This window comes from Drosophila rhopaloa, unplaced genomic scaffold, assembly GCF_018152115.1.
Source record: "Drosophila rhopaloa isolate 14029-0021.01 unplaced genomic scaffold, ASM1815211v1 contig_47, whole genome shotgun sequence".
Lineage (NCBI taxonomy): Eukaryota > Metazoa > Arthropoda > Insecta > Diptera > Drosophilidae > Drosophila > Drosophila rhopaloa.
The window spans coordinates 1,944,420-1,969,811 of record NW_025335142.1 but is presented as its reverse complement, the minus strand read 5'-3'; the positions used below and the strand labels follow the sequence as shown (position 1 = coordinate 1,969,811).

Sequence of the window (25,392 nt, the reverse complement as noted above, 5' to 3'; positions counted from 1 at the left end):
CGCTTAATGCCTCTTTTAAGATGCACTGCGACTTTGCTGTAGGTTGCTCCTTGGCTTTTGTGGATGGTAATAGCCTCAGCAGGAACAACTGGGAATTGCTTACGATCAATCGAAGAATGTCCTGAATTTCCGCACTGAAAAACTCGGGCTGTTTTCTGAATGGGAGTCCAACCGGGATTATCATTCCTTCGAACTTTTGACCTGGCTATGGCCCCAACCGTAGGATCTGAAAACTTTATCCACAGTCCTGTAACTATATGGGAGCCGTTAACCATGCAATGGTCAATTTGCATTAATTGGCCAGTTGCACCATTTACTAGTCCGTCATTTGTGTCTATATTGACGGTAACCATATACTTTGCCGTTGTTTTTAGCTGAAGAATATATGGTAAGCCCTGGGTTTCTGAGGTTTTCATATTTTGGGCCATTCTTAACGTCCTGACTCTATTGCTTTCTGACATATTTGCTGATTTAACAGTATCTATGGCAGTTGAAAAGAACTCTTCAGTCTGAATTTGGGCAAGCTTAAAGGTATTATAATGGGTAACCTCATCATTAGAGCAGAACAAATGAATTGCGTCATCAGCAACCTCGGTGGCTGAAACAACTCTTTGCCTAAGAAGCTCTACATCTGCGTCTGTCATATTAGCCTCGGACATATTATTTAATGCCAAAGCAAACGCGTGATCGTCCCGTTGTCTCATTATTTCAGTTAACTCAAAAAACTTAAAATTATTCCAAAGGTTAGCTCCGGCAAGAATGTTATAGGGGTTATTACTATTTTCTAGGAATATCCACCGATCCCCAACTGGGCTAAGCTGCTTCAGATCTCCAAACACTATTATTGATTTTCCACCAAAAATTAGATCTTGAGTTCTAAAAATTTGTCGAAGTCTTTGATCTAAATACCCAAGCATTTTCGATCCGACCATGGAAATTTCATCTATAATAATTAATTGGATGTCAATTAACTTGCAATGCAAAGTGTTTAAAGAATCATTATTTAAGGGTCTTAACGGACCCGAAGATTGATTAACAGGAAGGGAGAAAACGGAATGAAGCGTAAGTCCTCCAATCCCAAAAGCAGCTTTTCCAGTAGGAGCACAAAGTAAAACCTTTGCAGAATCAGTTGCCCCAGGAAGCTTATTCGCCCGCCACGTTATAGACTGATATATTGTTGAAATCAGCCTACTTTTTCCGACTCCAGCACCTCCACCAACATATTCATAAAAAATGTTCTTTGCTGCAACATTATGCATTACATGGGCGTAATACTGGCGTTGCTTAAAGTTAAGCGACCTAGTAAGGGAGCAAAGTGTGTCTTCAGATACCAAAGGAGGAAGTCTAATAAGTTGAAGTTCTCCATCCTCTGGGTTATTTTCAATGTCATCTTGGAGTACATTTACGTTTTGCCCAACGTTTGGTACTGCCAAGGCTCTAAACTCTTCATCTAGGTATTGGGAGGCAAGCCCCTCAGCAAGATGACTGTTTGGTTCTCTATCAAAATTTTGCAATTCTTGAAGAACCCTCTCCAATTCCATATCATCAAACACATCATATTGCTCTTTGTTGGCCTTGATTATTTCAAAATTATTTCTGAATGTACTTTCATTGTCATTTAAAATAAGTTCCGATTCCTCACTCCTCCACGGAAAGAAAAGCATTACATGCTCTCTAAAATAATCAGATGGGGAAGAGTTTAAGCTAAAGCGAACCCATCTAAGAATTAAGGCATGCTTACGCCTTTTCACACTACCAGTCCCATCTAGCAGTGCGAAACATTGTTCAGCAATGGCGTTTTCCTCATCTGGTTCCAAGTCGATCGGTTCATCATAATCTTCGTTGGACCTTTCTGTTCGAGAGTTGGACTTGCCGAATTTGTACCAAGCCGCAAATTCTGCAAGACATATTGACTCTAATTGTTCATGCCTTTGTACATACCGATCAAGTAAGTTTTTCTCAAAGATATCAGTGGAGTTTTCAGGAAGCTGTTCTATTTCCCTATTAGATCGCACTATCCGCACTCTTTTATCTGGATGGCAAGTGTTAACAAAAATATTTCCTTCGCTAGCCTCTGACATGTGTAATCCCAAAATGTTGTAGGCTGCTTCTTGGGCAGAAATCTCTGTAGCGTTAATGAACTTGCTCCCGAGATGCTGCAGTTTTCTTTTAACTGAAATATTTCCGTGACTTATTTCAGTCATTGCTTCGCGAAGGAGTTGCGACACTCCACGGTTGGATTTGTTAATGTAGTTAACTATATAACTACAACACGCGTACGCATCTAGGATAAATTGAATATCCATGTTTGCTCTATGTAAGCCCAAAATATTTTTGTTGTAAGCATTTAACAACCTGTCGGAAAATTTGCGACGAAGAAATATCTGAGGTTTTTTTAGGCTGGAGCGAATGGCAAACTTATATTCTTCAAATGTAGTATCAAGGTGGGTCAGGAAAAGGTTAAAATTATTAAAAGTGCCTGCTTCTTCATCGGAACTAGACTTTAAAAGCTCTTTAATTTTTTTAAACAATTCTTTAGAATGTTCAACATTGGTTTCGTTTTCTTCTAATGGATATAACACCAATGTTTCAGGCATTGGAGGGTATGGCATATTGAAGCGGCAGAATTCCTGGCCACGCAGCTCTCTTAAACATGAAGAGCTGTGCTTATGGCGCTGGTATTGAATAAATTCTTGCAATTCAGGATCTTCTCCGCTAGTAGTAATAAACCGATCAACAAAACGTATAACTTGATCGCAATTCTCTGCTCCGTCCAGCCTTGGAGCTTCAGAAAGCCAGTACATGCCATGAGAGTGTGGCGATCCCCTGTGCTGAAACTCGATCCTCCAATAATAGTGGACTAGGGTATATTCGCCAAATATCTCAGAACTTTTGAAAACTTTCAGCAATTGTCGGAGCCTGTAGTCAAAGTAACGGGAGCATGTTACTGGGTCAGATCGGATTAAGCGAGCTTTTTCGGTACTCGAAAGAGCTGCCGCTTCGTCCTCATTTATATTTTTGCCATCCACCAAAAGAGAAATAATAACTAACAGCTCATTCCATCTAGATTCAGCAGCGGAAAGAGTTATGAAAAATGTAGGCAACCCAAATTGTCTTATCATGGCAATAACTTTTTTTTTTCAGCCTCCCAATGAGCTGGGGCGGAACGTAGACCTTTAAGAATATGATACCCGTCGTCATGCTGTACAAGTCTGTCAACAAATGATTCATCCCTTATATTTGCAGCAGTTACCGCACCTGACTTTTTTCGTAGGGCGATGGAAATTGTGTTTTGAATTCGCTGCATCTCATAAAACTTGTACATATAAAGGACTTTAGGTACCACTGCACAACGACGGTCGTAGAAACGAATCTGTGATCTAGCTTTCTTTGCATAGGTCACATTGGCCTTAAATATTTCACCGCAAGATATAGTTGGGAACGAAAGTTCTTCCGCATCTTCATCTAGGGTTAGGTTTGTTGGACGGCGGCCTTCCCCAGGGGCCAAAGCAATACGTTCGAGCTCAGTATTGTTATTTTCTAATAAAGTTTCATGACCGCCTGGATTTAGCTCTTCTTCTTGTTGATCGATTTGTTGAGAATAAAGCTGTTGTCGCAATAGTTGTTCAACTTCTTCTCGATCAGATTCATCTGCGATAAAAGGTAATTCTTCCCTATCGCCAACTTGGTTAAGCCAGTCATTATCAAATATGATATTGTGTTTTCTGTACAGTTCAGTGTTAACTAAATACCGTACAGCTTCAAGGACCCGAGCTGGTCGAATAGTTTCTGTCATAAAATTATGGGAGTATTCCAGTTTCCTTTTAAGGTGAACTTGGATTACATGTGTGGAATTAAACGATCGGGGAAGCGCACTTACAGTGTCTGGGACAGAAATAGGAACATTTACCACCGCTCCTCTTATTCCGCATTGCCTTTCATATCCTAAGGAGATAATGCGCATAAACGGAATTCGAGGAGAAATAAGGCGCTCTTCCAGACACGTTAAGTTTTTAAGGCACTCCGGAATTTCTGGAAAGTCTAAGCCATTGGAAAGACAAAGAGATGGTAGTCTGCCTTTGGAAACAGCTTGACGGCATGTACTGCAGAATAGATATATACCGGACGGACTCGGAAATTTCCTACTTAAATAAAATGAGTTGCCTACGTTCATATTGGGGAACTTAGAAGATATAAGAAATTGATTCAAACCACTTACCTGGGATGAAAACCATGTTCCTCCACAGCATGTACATATTTTTGTTGGTCCGTCCTTAATGTTTCGAAGATATTGTTCCCGCGCAGTGTTTCGGCTCCTCCGGCGCTGTAATTCCCGTTGATCCTCCCTTTCATCTGCGGAAAGTTCAGCTCTAGCAGCAATATTTCGCTGCGACTGCCTTAAAGATTCCGCCTGACGATTTTGGGTACTGCTCCTATATGTGATTAATCTTTCCGCGGCCATTTCCTGAATTTGTTGCTCTCGAAGCCTCCGCTGTAGGCGTGTCTCCCGGCTACGCAATGTGTTATAGTGCTGCTGATGCGCACGAGTTATGGGGTTATTCCTAACGATCCTGTGAGCATCAGCGTCCCTTACGCGCTCTGGTCTGCGATTTTCTTCAACGGCCCTCCAGGTAGCGCGATTAGCAGTATTTTGTGACTGCTGTCGTCGGCGCTCCTCGGAGTTTGCCCTGGCAAGAGCGTGCGCTATAGCGTCCTGTTCTCGCTCTGGCCTGCGATTTTCTTCTTCCGCCCTCCAGGTAGCGCGATGAGCAGTATTTTGGGACTGCTGTCGTCGGCGCTCCTCGGAGTTTGCCCTGGCTAACGCGTGCGCTGCAGTGTTTCGGTCCTGCTGTCGTTGACGTTCCTCGGAGTTAGCTCTGGCCTGAGCGTGAGCTATAGCGTCCTGTTCCCGCTCTGGCCTGCGATTTTCTTCATCGGCCCTCCAGGTAGCGCGATTAGCAGTATTTTGCGACTGCTGTCGTCGGCGCTCCTCGGAGTTTGCCCTGGCTAACGCGTGCGCTGCAGTGTTTCGGTCCTGCTGTCGTCGACGTTCCTCGGAGTTAGCTCTGGCCTGAGCGTGAGCTATAGCGTCCTGTTCCCGCTCTGGCCTGCGATTTTCTTCATCGGCCCTCCAGGTAGCGCGATTAGCAGTATTTTGCGACTGCTGTCGTCGGCGCTCCTCGGAGTTTGCCCTGGCTAACGCGTGCGCTGCAGTGTTTCGGTCCTGCTGTCGTCGACGTTCCTCGGAGTTAGCTCTGGCCTGAGCGTGAGCTATAGCGTCCTGTTCCCGCTCTGGCCTGCGATTTTCTTCATTGGCCCTCCAGGTAGCGCGATTAGCAGTATTTTGCGACTGCTGTCGTCGGCGCTCCTCGGAGTTAGCTCTGGCCTGAGCGTGAGCTATAGCGTCCTGTTCCCGCTCTGGCCTGCGATTTTCTTCTTCGGCCCTCCAGGTAGCGCGATTAGCAGTATTTTGCGACTGCTGTCGTCGGCGCTCCTCGGAGTTAGCTCTGGCCTGAGCGTGAGCTATAGCGTCCTGTTCCCGCTCTGGCCTGCGATTTTCTTCATCGGCCCTCCAGGTAGCGCGATTAGCAGTATTTTGCGACTGCTGTCGTCGGCGCTCCTCGGAGTTAGCTCTGGCCTGAGCGTGAGCTATAGCGTCCTGTTCCCGCTCTGGCCTGCGATTTTCTTCATCGGCCCTCCAGGTAGCGCGATTAGCAGTATTTTGCGACTGCTGTCGTCGGCGCTCCTCGGAGTTAGCTCTGGCCTGAGCGTGAGCTATAGCGTCCTGTTCCCGCTCTGGCCTGCGATTTTCTTCATCGGCCCTCCAGGTAGCGCGATTAGCAGTGTTCAGTGCGCGTTCCCTAGCTCGAACTCGATCACTTCGCCTTCTGACAAGGCGTGCTGCCGTATTTCGCGTGCGTGCGTCCTCAGCTAGTTCCAAATTACTTGCGCGGGTCTCGGCAATATGTAAGGCATTCCGGGTCCTTATCTGCGGTGCATTTTGACGATATTGGGCTCGGCTGCGCCTCAGTGCGGCTTGGCGGCGTTGTTCCTGAGATAAAGAAGATACGCGTGGCATTCTCTTTTTTTTTGCTGTTTAAAAAATCGTAAAAATAAAAATTTAAAGGGATTATACGTGTTTGTTATTAAAAAATTTTAAATTCAGGGAATTTTGAAATTGTGATAAAATGATAAATTTATGTACTATGCCCCGTATTTGGTTTACGGTTGATACATACATAATTTTATAATTTTCTGATAGATAGACAAAATACTGCAATTGTTATTATTTAATTGTGGAAAATTGTGGAAAATATAATGTGTATTAAAACAGCAAAGGGAGACAGAAAATTCGGACAGTTAATTAACAAATTAACGGAAACTTACCAATTATCAATTGTAGGAGATATCACTTTAAATCACTTTTTAATTTAATTTTTCACTTTTGAATAACAAAAAGTACACAATACAAGTAATATAGGCTTCACAGAAACAGGTTGTTATACGGCGACTGTTATTTACAGACTAATCCATGGATTAGGCATACGTGTCAATATAAAGGCTGGTATTTTACCTGTTGACAGCACAAAGGTCAACCCTTTTTGTCACGAAGAATCCCGTAGTGCAGAAAGGTGCAGGTAACTACTTTGATTATGCAATTAAAGGATTGTGTACGTGTACATTAGTGAATCAGTTACCTTACCATTTGACCTGTATGATGTAAATCAAGAATTGGAAAAGTCTAGGTAGACTGGGTTGCAATATGAAATCAAACTATCGGGTTGTATATACCTGCCCTTGATTCATAAATGTAAAAGTAAATTAAGGTGACTTTCTGTAGGGGCGTAATAACCTGCATAGTGTTCGGCAATATTTGTAAAAGTTTTAGTATGTAGGGTTACAAATAAATATAAAATAAAACTATCAGAGAAACCCTTAACCAGTCGTGGGGTATCAAACTTTAATACATAAAAAAACAAGAAAGGAAAGCTAACTTCGGGCGGAGCCGAAGTTGATATACCCTTGCAGAATACTCTGTAAATTATATTCTCCAAAATTATTCATATGATGCATTCTTAATACTCATAAAAAATCCCAACTTCCTAACTTTAAAAACACCAAAGTTATGGCATTTCCAATCGTTCAGTTATATGGCAGCTATAAGATATAGTCGGCCGATCCTTATGAAATTTGGTATGTCAGATTGATTGGCCAAAAATAAAACCCATAGAAAATCCCAACTTCTTAACTTTACAAACACCAAAGTTATGGCACTTCCGATCAATCAGTTATATGGCAGCTATAAGATATAGTCGGCCGATCCTTATGAAATTCGGTATATCGAATTGATTGGCCAAAAATAAAACCCATAGAAAGTCCCAACTTCTTATCTTTAAAAACACCAAAGTTATGGCTTTTCCGATCGTTCAGTTATATGGCAGCTATATGATATAGTCGCCCGATCCCGGCTCGTTCCGACTTATATACTACCTGCAATAGAAAGACAACTTTTGGGCAAAGTTTCGAGCAGATAGCTTTAAAACTGAGGGACTAGTTTGCGTAGAAACGGACGGACAGACGGACAGACGGACAGACGGACAGACGGACAGACGGACGGACAGACGGACGGACAGACGGACGGACAGACGGACAGACGGACATGGCTAGATCGACTCTCCTGGTGATGCTGATCAAGAATATATATACTTTATAGGGTCGGAAATGTCTCCTTCACTGCGTTGCAAACTTTTGACTGAAATTATAATACCCTCTGCAAGGGTATAAAAAGATCTTTGTAAAATAGATGACAGATGTTTTGTATATTTAAAATAAAAAATAACTGAATCTGAAATCTGGGTATCTGTTGAAAGGAAAAGATTATGTCAGTATGCCAATCTTATTTGCAAGATCTATATGATTTGTATACAATCTTAAAACATATGATTTCTCCAAAAATGTCAGTAAATGTTTCAAAACGTTTGCCTGTTATTTAATGATCATTCTAAGACATCTATATGATATAGTCTTAAAATTTTTATAAAATTAAAACTATTATTCTGAGATTGCTAAAATTTACTATATCTTGGAGTATATGGAAATATTTTAGGAAACGACAAAGTTATAGTTACGAACTGACGGAAGATGTATTCGAATCGCCTGATATAACAATGAAGCTAGGTCGATTTTACTCTCAAGTTTTCGGTCATTTCTATGAAAGCTATATGATATTATTGTCCGATTTCAATAAAAATTAAAACGTAAATCTAAAATATTCAAGATTTACTATATCTTGAAGTATATTTATTTAAATTATTAAACATCGAAGTAATAATTTTTTTCTCATTTATTTCATATAATTGTTCCGATTGTTCCTATGGGAGCTATATGATACTGTCATCCGATTTTAATAAAATGAAAACCGTAATTCCATAGTATTTAAATATTAACAAATCCTGAAGAACAAAAAAATTCTTAATACTCATAAAAAATCCAAACTTCCTAACTTTAAAAACACCAAAGTTATGGCATTTTCAATCGTTCAGTTATATGGCAGCTATAAGATATAGTCGGCCGATCCTTATGAAATTTGGTAGGTCGGATTGATTGGCCAAATATAAAACCTGTAGAAAATCTTAACTTCTAACTTTACAAACACCAAAATTATGGCATTTCCAATCGTTCAGTTATATGGCAGCTATAGGATATAGTCGGCCGATCCTTATGAAATTTGGTAGGTCGGATTGATTGGCCAAATATAAAACCCATAGAAAATCCCAACTTTCTAACTTTACAAACACCAAAGTTATGGCATTTCCGATCAATCAGTTATATGGCAGCTATAGGATATAGTCGGCCGATCCTTATGAAATTTGGTACGTCGGATTGATTGGCCAAATATAATACCCATAGAGAGTCCCAACTTCTTATCTTTAAAAACACCAAAGTTATGACTTTTCCGATCGTTCAGTTATATGGCAGCTATATGATATAGTCGCCCGATCCGGCTCGTTCCGACTTATATACTACCTGCAATAGAAAGACAAGTTTTGCGAAAGTTTCAAGCAGATAGCTTTAAAACTGAGGGACTAGTTTGCGTAGAAACGGACGGACAGACGGACAGACGGACAGACGGACAGAGGACGGACAGACGGACGGACAGACGGACGGACAGACGGACAGACGGACATGGCTAGATCGACTCTCCTGGTGATGCTGATCAAGAATATATATACTTTATAGGGTCGGAAATGTCTCCTTCACTGCGTTGCAAACTTTTGACTGAAATTATAATACCCTCTGCAAGGGTATAAAAAGACCTTTGTAAAATAGATGACAGATGTTTTGTATATTTAAAATAAAAAAAATAATAATAACTGAATCTGAAATCTGGGAATATGTTGAAAGGAAAAGATTATGTCAGTATGCCAATCTTATTTGCAAGATCTATATGATTTGTATACAATCTTAAAACATATGATTTCTCCAAAAATGTCAGTAAATGTTTCAAAACGCTTAAGCTGTGTTGATTTGCCTGTTATTTAATGATCATTCTAAGACATCTATATGATATAGTCTTAAAATTTTTATAAAATTAAAACTATTATTCTGAGATTGCTAAAATTTACTATATCTTGGAGTATATGGAAATATTTTAGGAAACGACAAAGTTATAGTTACGAACTGACGGAAGATGTATTCGAATCGCCTGATATAACAATGAAGCTAGGTCGATTTTACTCTCAAGTTTTCGGTCATTTCTATGAAAGCTATATGATATTATTGTCCGATTTCAATAAAAATTAAAACGTAAATCTAAAATATTCAAGATTTACTATATCTTGAAGTATATTTATTTAAATTATTAAACATCGAAGTAATAATTTTTTTCTCATTTATTTCATATAATTGTTCCGATTGTTCCTATGGGAGCTATATGATACTGTCATCCGATTTTAATAAAATGAAAACCGTAATTCCATAGTATTTAAATATTAACAAATCCTGAAGAACAAAAAAAATTCTTAATACTCATAAAAAATCCAAACTTCCTAACTTTAAAAACACCAAAGTTATGGCATTTTCAATCGTTCAGTTATATGGCAGCTATATTGTTCCGATTGTTCCTATGGGAGCTATATGATACTGTCATCCGATTTTAATAAAATGAAAACCGTAATTCCATAGTATTTAAATATTAACAAATCCTGAAGAACAAAAAAAATTCTTAATACTCATAAAAAATCCAAACTTCCTAACTTTAAAAACACCAAAGTTATGGCATTTTCAATCGTTCAGTTATATGGCAGCTATAAGATATAGTCGGCCGATCCTTATGAAATTTGGTAGGTCGGATTGATTGGCCAAATATAAAACCTGTAGAAAATCTTAACTTTCTAACTTTACAAACACCAAAATTATGGCATTTCCAATCGTTCAGTTATATGGCAGCTATAGGATATAGTCGGCCGATCCTTATGAAATTTGGTAGGTCGGATTGATTGGCCAAATATAAAACCCATAGAAAATCCCAACTTTCTAACTTTACAAACACCAAAGTTATGGCATTTCCGATCAATCAGTTATATGGCAGCTATAGGATATAGTCGGCCGATCCTTATGAAATTTGGTACGTCGGATTGATTGGCCAAATATAATACCCATAGAGAGTCCCAACTTCTTATCTTTAAAAACACCAAAGTTATGACTTTTCCGATCGTTCAGTTATATGGCAGCTATATGATATAGTCGCCCGATCCGGCTCGTTCCGACTTATATACTACCTGCAATAGAAAGACAAGTTTTGCGAAAGTTTCAAGCAGATAGCTTTAAAACTGAGGGACTAGTTTGCGTAGAAACGGACGGACAGACGGACAGACGGACAGACGGACAGACGGACAGACGGACGGACAGACGGACGGACAGACGGACGGACAGACGGACAGACGGACATGGCTAGATCGACTCTCCTGGTGATGCTGATCAAGAATATATATACTTTATAGGGTCGGAAATGTCTCCTTCACTGCGTTGCAAACTTTTGACTGAAATTATAATACCCTCTGCAAGGGTATAAAAATATTTTTAATATTTAAATTATAGAATGATTTAGTCTTATCTTAATTTCTTATCTTATTCTTAAGTTTCTTTCAGTGCAGCTGTGTGCATATGTATTTGTAAAGGTGCGGGCTAAGTCTTGGAAAACTTTTGTGTGTTTAATTTCCGGCTGCTTTAATACAAGTTCAGTCGGGCATGCACTTGAGGCTTGGCGAGGATTGGCGAGCCTGACGGACTCGAAGGCTCCCAAGGAGCTGCGTGTCCTGTGGCGTCATGTCCTTGCGGCTTATGACCCGCAGATTTGCGGTCTGTGGCAAAATATTTATATAGAAATTAAATAGCCTCAAAGCCGTTATTACTTAAGGCAAAGGCAAAGGTCAGTGAAGTGTGCGCCTCCGACCTCAGAAGCCCCGTGAACCATTGAACTGAAGGTGAAGCAAGTGGGGCCAGTGGGGCTAGCAACTCTATTCAATTCATGTAATTGACGTCCTTTCATCCAGATTACGAGGATCAACTATGGGCAGACATGGGAAATCAATTCGAAGGGCCGTAATGTACATTTGAATTTAAATATTGCCTTGTTAGCGTTATAAAAAGTAATCCACATAAAATGTGGATAAAGAATTAAGAAGGTTAGAACTGAGAAATATAAATGAAGAGATTAATTCTACATTTAAAAAAAAAAAAAGAAATAAAATGGAAATAATGGCTATCAGGCAGAAAAACTCTTTTAAATTTTAAATTTGTCCTACTTAGAACTATAAAGCTCATGGCATAATGCAACTCTTGTGTTGGGTACAATATTTTTCCATTATTCCAAAAAAACACAATACAGCATTTTTTAACCCTCTCTAAGTAAAAGTCCCCTAAATGTATATTCAAAGATAGATCTTAAGAGTATCTGATTGGGGGAGTTTGCCCTTGTAGGATCCCCTATTTTCGTTTGGCTTGCTCCCTTTTTTGTAAACCTGAGCTTAGCTTCTGGATATATATATATACTTAAATTCAGGTATCTGCGTATCTATCTGCTCCTATATAACCAGGGCACATTGTTAGGACAAACGACCCTTGAGATATATAAATAAACTGCCTCAAGATTAGTTTAAATGGTTGGCGACGTGCCTTTGCCCTCGTTTCGCAGATGCAGCTGCAGCTGGTAACTGCATCCTGCCAGGAGGGGTGACATCCACTAATACCTCCTAGCCCAATGCCCTCAGTTATTACACTGATAAAAAATATATAAGGGTACTTTTTTTTTGTACTATATTAGACTTGTCTAAGCTAAGTTATAAGTTCATTTAGAACGCAAATAAAAAAAGTTTGATTTTATTACAAATTGTAAAATCTTTTATTTCTAACAGTCCTCAAAATATTGACAAAAGTCAGTCAATAAACTTTGTTTTCAAATGAATAATTATTAGTCTTAAATTAAGATTGTATTTTCTACACCGACAAAAATGTTGGTGATGAACTATTTAATATTGAATTAAAAAAAAAAGTTACCCAAAATGATTTTTTTTTATGTTAAAATAATTGAGCTAATAGTAACTAACTAACTATATTGTACTTTCAGTATAAAAGAAATGTTGTGTGTCAAGAAAACAATCGAAAAATCCAGAACTCTTTCTATAGATTTTTTTTACAGTGCACATGTGTGTGCGTATGTGATTGGCGTGTGTGCGAATGTAAAGTGGCGCTTATTCTAGCACTAAGAGAGAGAAACCAACACAAAAAGCTCTTTGGCACTCATGTCCATGAGGGGGGAGGAGGGGGGCGAGGGGTTTTACAGGGCAGGTTACATGGCATAGGGGCAATGCGACCCCCCACCTAGCCACCCCCCTCTCAACACGCCCATTATGCTCATTATGTGCTTTGGTACTTGGCTCGTTTTTGTCTTTACTTTCTCAGTGTTGTTGCGTCTTGAACGTCTTCTCCTCGTGTTTGTTTGTTTGTTTGTTTGCTTATCTTGTTTATTTGCTTTTGTGCCAAATTATTTGTCGTAGCTTGTTCGCTGTTCTTATGCTACTTGTTATTTGAATGCTTATTGCTTTTTCCTGTTATTCTCTTGCTGGGTTTTTTGTTTTTGTTGGGGAAACCCAAGAATTTTGATTGTCCAGATTTTGTAAAGGAAATCCCCGCTTGCATTTTTAGATGTCAAAGTTCCGTTGGTGTTTAAATAGACTTTACGATCCACAATATACAATTCAAACTATTTATAACTTATTTATATTAAACGACGAATACAGTAGTTTACAAATATTTTTTAAATAAATTATAAAAATGTAATCCAATCAAAGAAATTAGCGAAAATATTTGAATATTCAAGAATGGAATCAGATGGATCGTTTAGCTTGATTATGCTACTTGACAAGCATAATAAATTAAAAGAAACAATTTGATTTGAAATATATTCTTCGATATTGTTATCTTAAGCCCAGGAATCGCCTTAATTCAACTCTTAAGCCAATATCTCCGTAAGCCGCTTGCCCTGGGCCCTTGTAAAAACAACAGAAACCACCAGCCGAATGGGAAAAAGGAAAATAAGAAGAGCAGCTTAAATGACAGACAGATCCCAGTTCCCCCAGCGAAACCAGAGAACGAAGCGCAGCGCAGCGGCCACTTCAAGAGAAATGTCCAAAAAATGTCAATTTATTACAGCGAAATCAGCGCTGGACACACGCAGCCAACACGCGTGACCAGCAGCATAAGCCCACCCAACTGCCCGCTGCCACGCCCACCTCCTGCCCCCAAAGGCCCATCTCACCATCCAGGGTTTTCCCCCACTGACTGTGTCATGTGTATAAATACTTTTTAATCTGAATTATTACGGTCTGCAAGTTTTTCTTTGCTTGATTATAATTTATTCACATAAATTTTCATGATGCATGGCATTTAAGTGGCAGTGACAGGACCAAAGCATTCGAACTCTTCCCTTCGACATTTTAGGCGGCCTCTCGAACAAAAAACAAATCCTTTGCAAAGCCCTTTAACGAAACTGAACAAAAAATAAAAAGGGCGCAACCTCGAAAAGTTCGATCTGAAATTGGGATCAAGGGGATTGCTCGGTTCGATTGTTTAATTACTCAAACAATCAATGAAATGGCAACGAGTGTTGGCTATAAATAAATAATACACAGCTGATGTTAAGAAACAGACACAAAGTATTCAAAACATAAAGTAATATAATAATATTGAACATTTTAAAATCTGAATTACGACAAATTATTCGATGCTTTTATTTTACATTGAAATATTCAACTTCTAATAATTATTGTATCACAACACTCTTCTTAATATAAACATTTTAGTTTAAATAAATTAAATCCATTTATTTATGACTATTTGTCAATTCTTATTGAAATAATTACCAGATAAAAGTTAATTAAAATGGAACAAAATATAACAGCCCATAAAAAAAAGTAAATCGTGAAACTGACTGATATATTTACAGGTATATGTGTCAACTTGAGCTTCCAGTGTTAATATTATGACCGCAACTGTGTACTCAGTATTTGCGGGCGTGACACACTTCCGCTCCACTTTAAGGGGCTGTGGTCGCGGTCATCCGTGAATATCCACCGCAGTTCATTCATTCAATTTTAATTATAAATAAAATATTAAAACGAAACTTTTTCAGAAGTGTTCAACTGAAAATATGTTGCACAACCAAACAAGTTCGAGTATGTTCCCCAAAGTCAACATGTACGACTACCAGATGTTCGATTTCTGTTCTTTTTTCTTCGGGGAATATAGGAACAACAATATGGCTCCTCTTCAATGTTTCTGAGCTCGACTATTCTGTGTGTTGGCCAACATCGTCATCGAGCTGACCCAAGCATATTGTGTACAGAATGTGATACCATGCAGACAAACACCGGAATTCCCCACCACCCCCTATGAATGCACCACTAACTCGCCGCCCCATCCAAGTTCCCATTCCCAAGTCCAACCGCAATTCCTGCTCTATCTCCACACGACCGTTGCACATTTGCACTTTGTCATTTTGCGTTAACTTTGCGCAAACGTTTGCACCGCAAACTGTCAAAATGTGCAATTAGTTGGGTTAAATGGCTCACCTCAGCGATGAATCATAAGCACACACAGTAGATTTTGGGTAAATGCATCCTTGATTATATACACTTAATAATAACTGAAGCTCCAAAAAAAATCGTTATATTTTTTTAGATTTTTAAAGGTTAAGATATAGAGGAAAGCCACCAGTTTTTAAATTTGTTCGCGTGTAAAAATAATCAAATCAATTATTTAGTTATTTTAAAGATTATTCCCAAAACAACCTGTATTATTAACATTTATAGTCAGTTTAAGATTTCAATTCAATATATAATAAAAACTAAAATTTATATCATAAGTGTATTAACAGGGTCAATATTATCCAATGAAAGATTACTGTTAAAAGCTCTATTGATTTTTAATTCAATTATTAATAAATTAGGTCGATAGCATATTTTATTTCATTATTGTATTATATCAAGGATACCTACTGTATCTAACTTTTATTGCCGTTATGAGCGCTGCAGGCTGGCATTCCGGCTAAAATTTAAATTAGGCAAAGCAATCAAATAAAAACAGACCTGGAGATAGGAAAACTTTTATTTAATTACTCTTGGCTGGCATTAATTAAACGTGTACGTTCGATTATTGGAAAATTCTCGGTCTCCAACAGGTCGTCGTCGTGTGTCAACTATGTCGTCGCGTGTTCCACTTTTCCGAGCAATAAGCTGACTTAAGCCTAAACGGCTTAGCGTCCCTCTGAGTGGTTTGCCATTTGGTGAGTGCCCGCCGCCTGTTTGTGTCTATGTCTGCACTTCCATTTTAATTGAAATGCGAATGAACTGCACTCGACTCGACTCGATGATCTCCATCTCCATCTCCATCGCCGTGCCATTCCACTCCAAAACACCACCTGAATTCCTGCAGCCCAGCGGTGCATTTGCCCACCGTGTTATTTAATTAGGCATGCCAGCATGCAGATTGCTCTTATTGCCAGCCCTGCCAATTTCCCAATGCAATCTGCCAGTAAACTGGGTCAAGTGCCCTTCTTCAATTACCACATTTGCCGGGCCATACATTTTTGGTCTATGCCATGACATTTTAATAACTCTTAATGCAACAGATTATGGTCCATTATGGCCTGCGGGCAGCAAAGCTCATTATATATGGATTTCATTTTACACAGATTTGATTGAAGTGCAGGACAATGATGTAAATTCAGGATGAGCAGTAATAACAGAGTTAACTTATTTAAGCCCAACTGCATATTGCATAGAATTGGCACACTTAGAAACTACTTTTATAAAATTAGTACCTGGTTCTCCAAAATAATAACACGCCCATAATTAATGCTTAACATACTTATAAACGTCTGTTTGAGCGAATTTTATTTGTTTGTTCTTTTAATAACACTTTAAAGATGCCTTTCCCACTGTGTAATACGGACAACTCTTTTAGAACAATGGATTAATTTACAATTTGTTGAGTTGTCCACATTCATAATTTGTAGAGCTGCCTTCAACACAACAATGCCCCCATTTGGCCGCCCACAATCTTTATATATACGTGGTTATACTATATAGGATCCGTTAAAAGCCAGGAAAATTTCAATGGGTTTAATCAACTTTATTTTTGCTCTTGTCTTTTCTGTCACTGGAAAGTTCGTGACTTCGAACAATGGCGCCATGGCAAACACTGACGCCCGAAAAATCGATAACAAGTTGTTTGTAATTGTTGCTTGTTGCTATTGTTATTGTCGTTGTGGCTAAAGTTTTTATTGTCATTTTGTTTACTGAGGTTACTCGTTGGTCTGTGACCGAGACTTGTCAGTTTAACGCCAAATTTAAATATTTTCCCTAAAAGGTTTCTTTATATAGGCATTTAAGTCAGTAGAGTGGCCTGAAGGTTAGTTTAAAATTAGGTAGGCTAAATAATGAAGATTTATTAATACAATATTTTATGGAAATTGACTATTTTCTTAAGATAATTTACAAACATATAATAATCAAATAATGAAATCAATGAATGTTAAATTCTGCTCTTACCTTTTAACTAGTCGCCAGCAGCCGTAATTTCCAATTACTCATCCTGGAAAATAGTTGCTATCCCATTAAATTTAATGGAATTTTCAATTAACTCTACCCAGCTTCAAAAGTGTTGGTCTAACATCTAATTGGATTGCCGCTTGATTTGGGGAGATTGCAAATTAGGGCATTAAAGCTGATCCAGCACAGAACGTGCTCGAAATGTTTGTCGGTCCGAGAGATATTAAGTATCCGACATGTGGCCACGACCGCAACAAAAGCGCCCTCCCAAAAGTATGCAAATAATGTTGGTTGTAAATCCCCCCACAATGTCAACTAATTTAAATGGAGGCAAAAACTAGCAGCAAATTATTAAATTGACTGAACGAGTCGCACCAACAAAAAAGATACAAAACGAAGATACAGCTGCAGATACGGAATATGAAAAGTTGCTCGGGTAAAAATATGAAAAAGTTGGGAGCGTAAAATGAAATGCACAACGAACTAAACTAAGCCAAAGAACAAAAAAAGGGCTAAGGGAAGGGGGATTGGTTGTGTTTCGGGTTAGTTGTTGGCTTGGCCTGTCAGTTGGCGCCGTTTCCGGCCGCCAGACGATGGCAGGATTAACTTTGGCCAAGCTGCAGTCGGCGGTTTGTGTAAATTTATGCCCCGGAAGGCATGAAGGATATCAGCGGGGAAGGCCAGGAAGGACTCAAAGGAAGCCCGGTATGAACTGATCTATGGTCAGTAATTTCTGTAGTCTCTGCCCTTTTTTCTGAGCTTTCTGCTTCGCTCAAAAAGTTCTCATTGAGTTAACGTTTTTTGACATTTTCGGTACACCACCCCGAAACAAAAAGAAAGTCGAACCGGCGTTTAAAATAGATTGAGGTCAATAATTGTCGTGGCACATGTGGGAGGGACCTGGAGATGGGGCCAAGGAAAACACGTATACGCTATATCGGCACCAATTTGTATATGAGACCCATTTACAAGACCTCTTCGTGGCCTTCCCTAGTTTCTATGCCTATTACTTTTGGTACGAGTATCTGCTGTCTTGGGGTTTATTTTTGTGCTTTATGGCCAAAGTCACGTAAAAATCGAATAAATGTATAATGAAGACCCTGAATTTGGGGGTGGGCATCCCAAAGCCACTGAGTGCCCGCTTTAGTGGGATTGTCTGTGTTTTCTGCGGTTTTCCTTTGGTTACAGGGGAAAAGGATAGAGAGCAGTCTCACTCATGTCAAAGTTTTTCACTGGCTTTTCCATATGGTTGGAATAAGCCGTTCAGGCAATCAACTTTAAATTGACTGCGGTTTTGTTCCGATGTTTTCTGTATCTTAATCTGTAAACTTTTTCTTAAAAGTATTTAAATAAATTTCCCTAAGCAGCTTATACGAGTTTTCTTAAACTGCTTTCAATATAAGCCGATTATATGGTACGTACCGATAAATACATATGTTCAAACATGCATTCAACTCATATACATACATATCTAATCAGACCCAAATCACTGTTTCTCAAAGGATATCTATTTATTCTGAAGTTTTATCCAGAGCAAAAGCGGAAATTGAATTTTTGCGGTTTGAATTCATTTCAGTTAGTGCAATGGCCTTTGCATGTTGAATAAATGTTAGAATATAGCCAAACTTGTACCTACTTGAAAACTACATATACATTGGCCGAAACGAAAATTGCATTCCTCCCAGACTTGGCCACAAGCTGACAACCACAACAGCAACAACTACAATGGCAACAGCCGAAATGGCAACAACAGCAGCCATCGGAAGACAGGCAAAAGACAGCCTTTGACAGGCAACAATAAAAATTCGTTTGGCCCATTGACTGGCTGACTGACATTCGGTTTTTGGGTCTGGTCTAAACCTCTTACACTAGGGTACATCGAGTTTTGCAGACTTATGTGTTCAATTTTTTAGCCAATATGTTCTACGAAAATTGAATTCCAAAATGGCTTTTAGTCTTTGTCTTGGTAAAACCTATTTTAGATACAAATAATGTCTCCATACAGGAAGGAATACAAAATAAGTTAATATACAATTTTCAAAAACATTTGTGTGCATTTTCGGGAGTTCATATTGAAGAAAATATTTTAATTATATTAAAGACAGCTACGTTATAATATTTTATTTAAAACCAAGGAAATGAATTTCTGCATAACATAATAACATGCATTTATAAAGGTTTCAGAAGTGCGGGGAACAATAAACTATTTATTACAATAAATCTATTTTTTAGGTGCTTTTGTTTCTTTATTATTAATTTACGTTAAGATTTGTACAGTTTACTTAAAATATTGTTTTCAAAAATCATAATCAACCCTACCATTTTTTGACAGTCAATTGAACCTAAGACACTTGTCCCTATAATTCACAAAAGCACTGCAGTCAACTAATATTATAGAATTTCACAAAGTTCCAAATACGATTGAAATTACATGGAAAATTAAAGTTTTTCTGTGGCAGTCGTAAATCGGTTCCAGGAACCTTTATTTGGCAACTGACATTCACGGTTAGTTGTGCACGCAGGTGGGCGTGGCCGTTGGGCCGCAGCAATCCAATATTGCCACATCAATCACATCCTATATGTACGGGGCGAGTGTTGATGGAGCCAAGTCATTGGAAACGACAATCAAGTGGGTGACGATAGATTTTTATTTCAGATTGTGCCGCGCGAATTGCTTTCGCCGAGGTTAATTAGTTTTAGGGGGTGCTGTGAAATTGAAATTCAGCCTAATAGTTTACTGGTGAGTTTGCTGACAGAAATTATTTGGGGCCAGGAAATAGACATTCTGAGCAGACAAGTTTTTTCATTGCTGACGAATTTGTATACAGTTGCAGAGGGTATTATAATTTCATTAAGAAAATTTGTAACGAAATGCAGATGACTTATCCGACCCTAAAAAACATACACACTCTTGATCAGCATCACCTGAAGAGTTTATCTAGCCAAGTCAGTTTCTACGCAAACTAGTCTGTAAGTTTTAAGACTATATGAAATAAACTTTCCTAAATGTATTATTTCTATTGCACGTAATATACAAAATAATAATACAAATATTAGTAATAATAAAAATATCAAAGCTTCGTTTTTTAAAAGTACGAATTTTAGAATCGTTTTTTTAATTTTATGAAAGTCGGGCCACTATATGATATGGCTACCATAGGAACGATGGATAAATTTATCAGAAAATCGACATGTCTCTATTGTTTATAAGCATACAAATCTAAATTTAGAATACTTTATTTTAATAACACTTGCAAGGCCAAATAAACTTCGGTTTGTCGAAATTTGCTTTATTTTCTTGTTAAATGTGATATTGAAATTATTAATAAAACCATTATTTTTAACCAATCCTTATGGTCAGTTCTCTCGTTTGAATGGTAAGCTACAATTATGATTTAAATTGCGAAATTATATAGCTTTTCTCAGCTTAAAACCTTCTTTAAGCTTACCATAAAAACGAGAAAACTGACTATACGGGGAAACGACAGTTGTAAATAAAAAAGAATCAATAAACAAATTATTGGGATTGTTGGTGTCTTTTAAAATTTTTATCTCAACAAAATATCAATTTGGAAATGATAATAAATATAAACACAGCAAGATATTAAGCCAGATCGGCCTTTGAAGACTTAGAAATAATACACTTTCCTTATTATTTTAAATATGTATTTTTGAGAGATGTACAAACATTTTATAGGGGAACTACCTAAAATAAAAAATTGTCTTGTTTTTAGGAGTTTTTTGGCTCAATGGAATGGTCAAATAAAAAACTGTTGGCTGCCGATAATAACCTTTAACGAATTTTTTTGATTTGCGGAAAACATTCTCCCGAAACAGGATTCTGAAAATGTCTCAGCAACAGTATTTTCCATTGTTAGGCCCAACAAGCGGCATATATTGCCCAAGTGGTGTGCCACATAAATTAAAACGTTATTCTTTGTACACACTTCTTTGCAGTTGTCGTAACATGGGCTGCGTCTTTGAAGCGGCCAAAGAGCAGCCCCACAAACCGAGACGCAAGCAACTCAGGCGAAGCCAATGCCGTGGGAGAGCAGCAGCGGCGGGGAGCGGAGGCAAGGCCGCTGCCAGAGCAAACGACAAGCCAGCTGAGGACATCAAAATCAAGGATAACTATCAACAGAACCATAAAACCCAAACCGAAACCGAATCCGAATCCGAATCCGAAACACAAACACAAACAGCAGCCCAAGCACAATCAGAGGCTGAAACAGAAACAGAGGCAGAAACTGGGCCCGAACATCTAAAAGCGACGGCTCAAGTGCTTTTAACGATACGGCAGGCACGTCAGGAGAAGAGCCAGCGCGGTAGTCAAGTGGCTGAAACGCACAAGGACGAAGGCGAGGACGCGTTGGCGAGGCGGGGCTCCGTTGTCGATACGGCTGCCAGAATCGGAATCGATATTGCGGCAGCAGGCAGGCAGCAAATCGCCGAGCGGGATGAGGAGCGGGATGAGCGTCGGCAGCATCATGCCCGCCGGCGAAGGCGCCACCTGGCGGATCCCGCCGGCGGCCCAAAGTCCCAGGCCCCGGCCGCAATGGCCGGCCTCTCAGCGCTCTCCCTGCACATCCACGCCCTCGCCGCCCTAGCGAAAACGCTGCAGAAGCAGGACGAGAGTCCGCTGGACCGCCAGCCACTAGCCTACCGGCCGTGGCAAGGACATGCGTTCGCCGAGACCCCCCTGCCCGCCACCATGTCGGCGGCCCTCATCGCCAACGTCGGCGCCACGGCGGCGGCCACCTCGGCGGCCGCCCTCCAGTGCCTTGGCCAGCACTACAAGCACTACAGCCAGTCGATCAGCTTCTACGCCGCCTCCAGCGTCATCCTGATGCTCTGCTACCTGACCACCGCGTCCACGGCGGCTGCCACGCAGTCGGAGACGGGAGTCCTCGACAAGCATCCGATGTGAGTGCATTCCGTACTCGAACGCCTAGTTGCGCAATTCGCCTGCATTTTACTCTTTAATTGAACAATACATTTAGTTAAATATGAAGGTGATACAACGTGTATTTCCGCTTCCAATTCCCTGAAGCAGACATATACATTTTTTCAAAATTTAATATCAGATCTATTTATAATCTCTTTTTATCATAAGCCAAACGCCAAGACCTAAAAATTGGTTATCGAAATAGACAACAGAAAAAGTTTTTATCATAAAGACTCGATATCGTTTAACACAAAACTAATATTTAAATGTTAGCATTGTCAGCGAAGGCTCGGTAAAGTCTAATCTATATTAATATAATTGTCTATAAATTAGTTGTAAACTTTCTTAAGTAATCCATTAACAACAAGCCATCATTAGTTAAATATTCTCTTATTTGAAATGGTTTTGAATTATATGCAAAAGCATATAATTAAATTAGCATTTTAAAATATCTCAAAAAACAAAGTCAAGTGTAGAACTTAGAGTTAAAATCAAGGCGAATTGGTTGCTTTTCGGAACACACCCATTTTATTTTATTACCCCTGAGCACACACTCTGCCCCTCTATTTTCCTACCCATATATCTGTATCTCCACATATCTATCAATCTGTATCGCCTGGTAATCCTATCCACAACACGTACAAAAATTGTTCTATTTATTTTTTTCTTTTTGAAATTCTTTCAGTCATGGCATCGATTGGTCGAAGTAAGTTAATGCACACCTTCTTTCCTCTCTAAAAAAAAAACGAAATCAGAGAATATATGGAAAAAGAGCAAACTAGAGTTTTTGGTTTCGTCTTTTACCCAAATTATGAAGTTTCGTTTTGGCACTCACAATACTTTTTTGAGTTTATTTGATATCCCGTTGAGGTAATTGGTTTTTCTCAGCTTCGTTCTGCTGACGTTATGCATGCAATTTGAAAACTATTTTATAATTTGCCCAAACTTAAATGCTTCACAAACTACTTCATGGCAAATCAATAATTTTCAGACTCTAAGCAATTTGTCGTAACAAATTTCTTGTTATCAAAAATAAATTGGCTTTGCTTTCTAAATAGGAAAGTTATTAATTTTACTGCTTAGCTATGATTTAAATGATATTATCGTTTAATTGGATTTCTTGTTCTACTAATTTATCCACAAAATAACAATCTTCCCATTTTAAACAGCACACAAAACTGTTGTACATAAAAGATTTCTTGGGAAAATAACAAAGTTTATATTTTGACAATTACTAACACAAAGTATCATAAATGGTTTCTACAAATTTAAAACCAATCTTCTGGTGTTCCCTGCAGATTCGACGAGTCCAGTTCGGATAAGGAGATATTAGATTTACTGCTTGAGAAGAAGCGCTACGATAAACGATTACTGCCGCCTGTAAATGGTAAGAAGTTTCAGAACTTATCCGTCATTTCCACATTGTTTCGATTAAATTTCCAATTTTCCTAAGTGGATAGTGTGGGGAACAATACTTAGTTTTTGTGCTATTAAAAGTCGCTGGAAAGTCGCGGGATGTTTTCAGACTTGGTTGCCAAATGACAACAAGCAGACAACCATTGGAGGAGCCAGGCCACGACGTATGGACACTATAAAATCAATTAAAGTTAATGGCTCCACTGCCCTGGATGCGATGCACAAAAGAAGTGGTCACTTTGAGGGTGGGATGGTCACTATCTTTGGGCAGTCCTTCTATACAATGCAATTACATTACTTTCGATATGTTTATGCTTTGGGAAATCATTACATTACATTGTTGGGACAGTTTTAAAGTTTTATACTTTGTTATTCAGGGGATATCTTAAATTTAAAAAATATAATGAGAAAGAGCATAGCTTAAAGCTAATTGTTTTGACCCGAAATTGTTCAGACTACTATCCTTCAATTTTTGCAGATGAAGACTTTTGCTGTGGTTTGCAATCGCCCGATATGGCAACTAATCAAAATGCACGGAGACCACACAATCGCGGTTGGTGTCTTCTCTTGGACTTTTATATTATGGATGCACTTTATATCTGACATTTTAAGTTTGTTCTTGTTTTTATAGAGCTAACTTTCTTACGAAATTTTTTTTTTTTCCATCCCCAATATACTTTTGTAGGTCAGTCAAACTGATTTAGATTGTTCTTACATTTTTCTTACATTTAATAAATATAATAATGATTACATTAAAAAAAATAAACAAGAAAAAATTAAAACTGTTTCACAAGTCTAGTCATTCTTTCTTCCTATGTATTCCTAAAAAGTTTTAATCAAAAGAATTTTCGTTTTCGCAATGACGGTAGATTTGTCTGAAATTGTAGTTTTTGTTCCCATTTCAATTGGGGTAGCATTCATCAACCAACATTTCTTCTTCGTTTGGCACTTCTCTTGATTATCTTTAAGTTATATTTTTAGTAGACAGCCACTCTCTTTTATTTGATTGTTGGTGACTAGAATTTGATTTTCTTCTGGCACTTCTATGGCATTTCAATAATATATTTTTATAGTAGACCACTATTGTGCTTAAATCCTTTTTTAATAGGCACTCTGACAGTGAACGTGAACGTGCTGCTCCTGAGCTTAGCATCGCCCGATGAAAGTAGTTTGGTAAGTCCAAGGACAATTGGAAGTAGTATGCTTTTTACAGAAATGGTTGCTTGCAGAAATACGAGGTGGAATTCCTGCTGAACCAGCAGTGGAACGATCCGCGACTGCAATATGGCAATAAGTCTCATTACGACTTCTTAAATGCTCTGCATCATCATGATAGCATCTGGACGCCGGATACGTATTTCATTATGCATGGCGATTTCAAGGATCCCATCATACCAATGCATTTCGCTTTAAGAATATATCGGAACGGGACCATTACGTACGCAATGAGGTGTGTGTCTGCTCTGCAGCCCGATTTGAATATGAATGAATTTTTTATACAAAACCGGAGACGAGGCCGGGCTAAGCGGCTTTAATGGCGCCAGAAAATGCAAATTTTCGCTCAAAGTTCATATTCATTAGGGAGAGCAAGATGACAGGCAGGGCGGCAATATTTTTTTATTCTCTCTGCTTTTTTCTGCTGCTTCTTTTGCTCAATTTTCCACAATTTTTATTTCTCGCTGGCTAGTGGAAAATTTGAGGAAAGGGCGCACAAAATATGTAAGCTAGCCGGCAAACATACGAGGCTGTAATGAAAAATAGCGCAAGAAATGGAGAAGGCAACGTAGACGAATAGAGGAATATAAGTAAAAAGTAAAAAGTAGGTATGTAAATATTTGGCCAGGTACAAAGTACATATATCCCAAGTCCTGCCCAGCTAAACATTCAGGCTCGTATGTCAGTTGCTGGGGAAAAAATGAG

At 38.7% G+C, this 25,392-nt stretch overlaps 2 protein-coding genes across 2 annotated transcripts in view; one reads left to right on the top strand and one right to left on the bottom strand.

The window, feature by feature from the left end:
- Positions 1–25,392, top strand: part of LOC108053516 — a 70,295-nt gene that overhangs the window by 24,940 nt on the left and 19,963 nt on the right. Inside the window, 6 exon segments of the mRNA XM_044461675.1 lie at positions 21,069–22,034; positions 22,742–22,762; positions 23,355–23,443; positions 23,951–24,025; positions 24,581–24,645; positions 24,702–24,922. Coding sequence (XP_044317610.1) covers positions 21,079–22,034; positions 22,742–22,762; positions 23,355–23,443; positions 23,951–24,025; positions 24,581–24,645; positions 24,702–24,922 — 1,427 coding nt within the window. The 5' untranslated portion in view covers positions 21,069–21,078.
- On the bottom strand, positions 3,119–4,443 carry LOC123038082. The gene is made up of 2 exons (XM_044461645.1): positions 4,417–4,443; positions 3,119–4,353 (listed from the first exon to the last, which is right to left on the bottom strand). The coding sequence occupies exon 2, from the start codon at positions 4,172–4,174 to the stop codon at positions 3,119–3,121; it is 1,056 nt and encodes a 351-aa protein (XP_044317580.1). The 5' UTR covers positions 4,175–4,353; positions 4,417–4,443.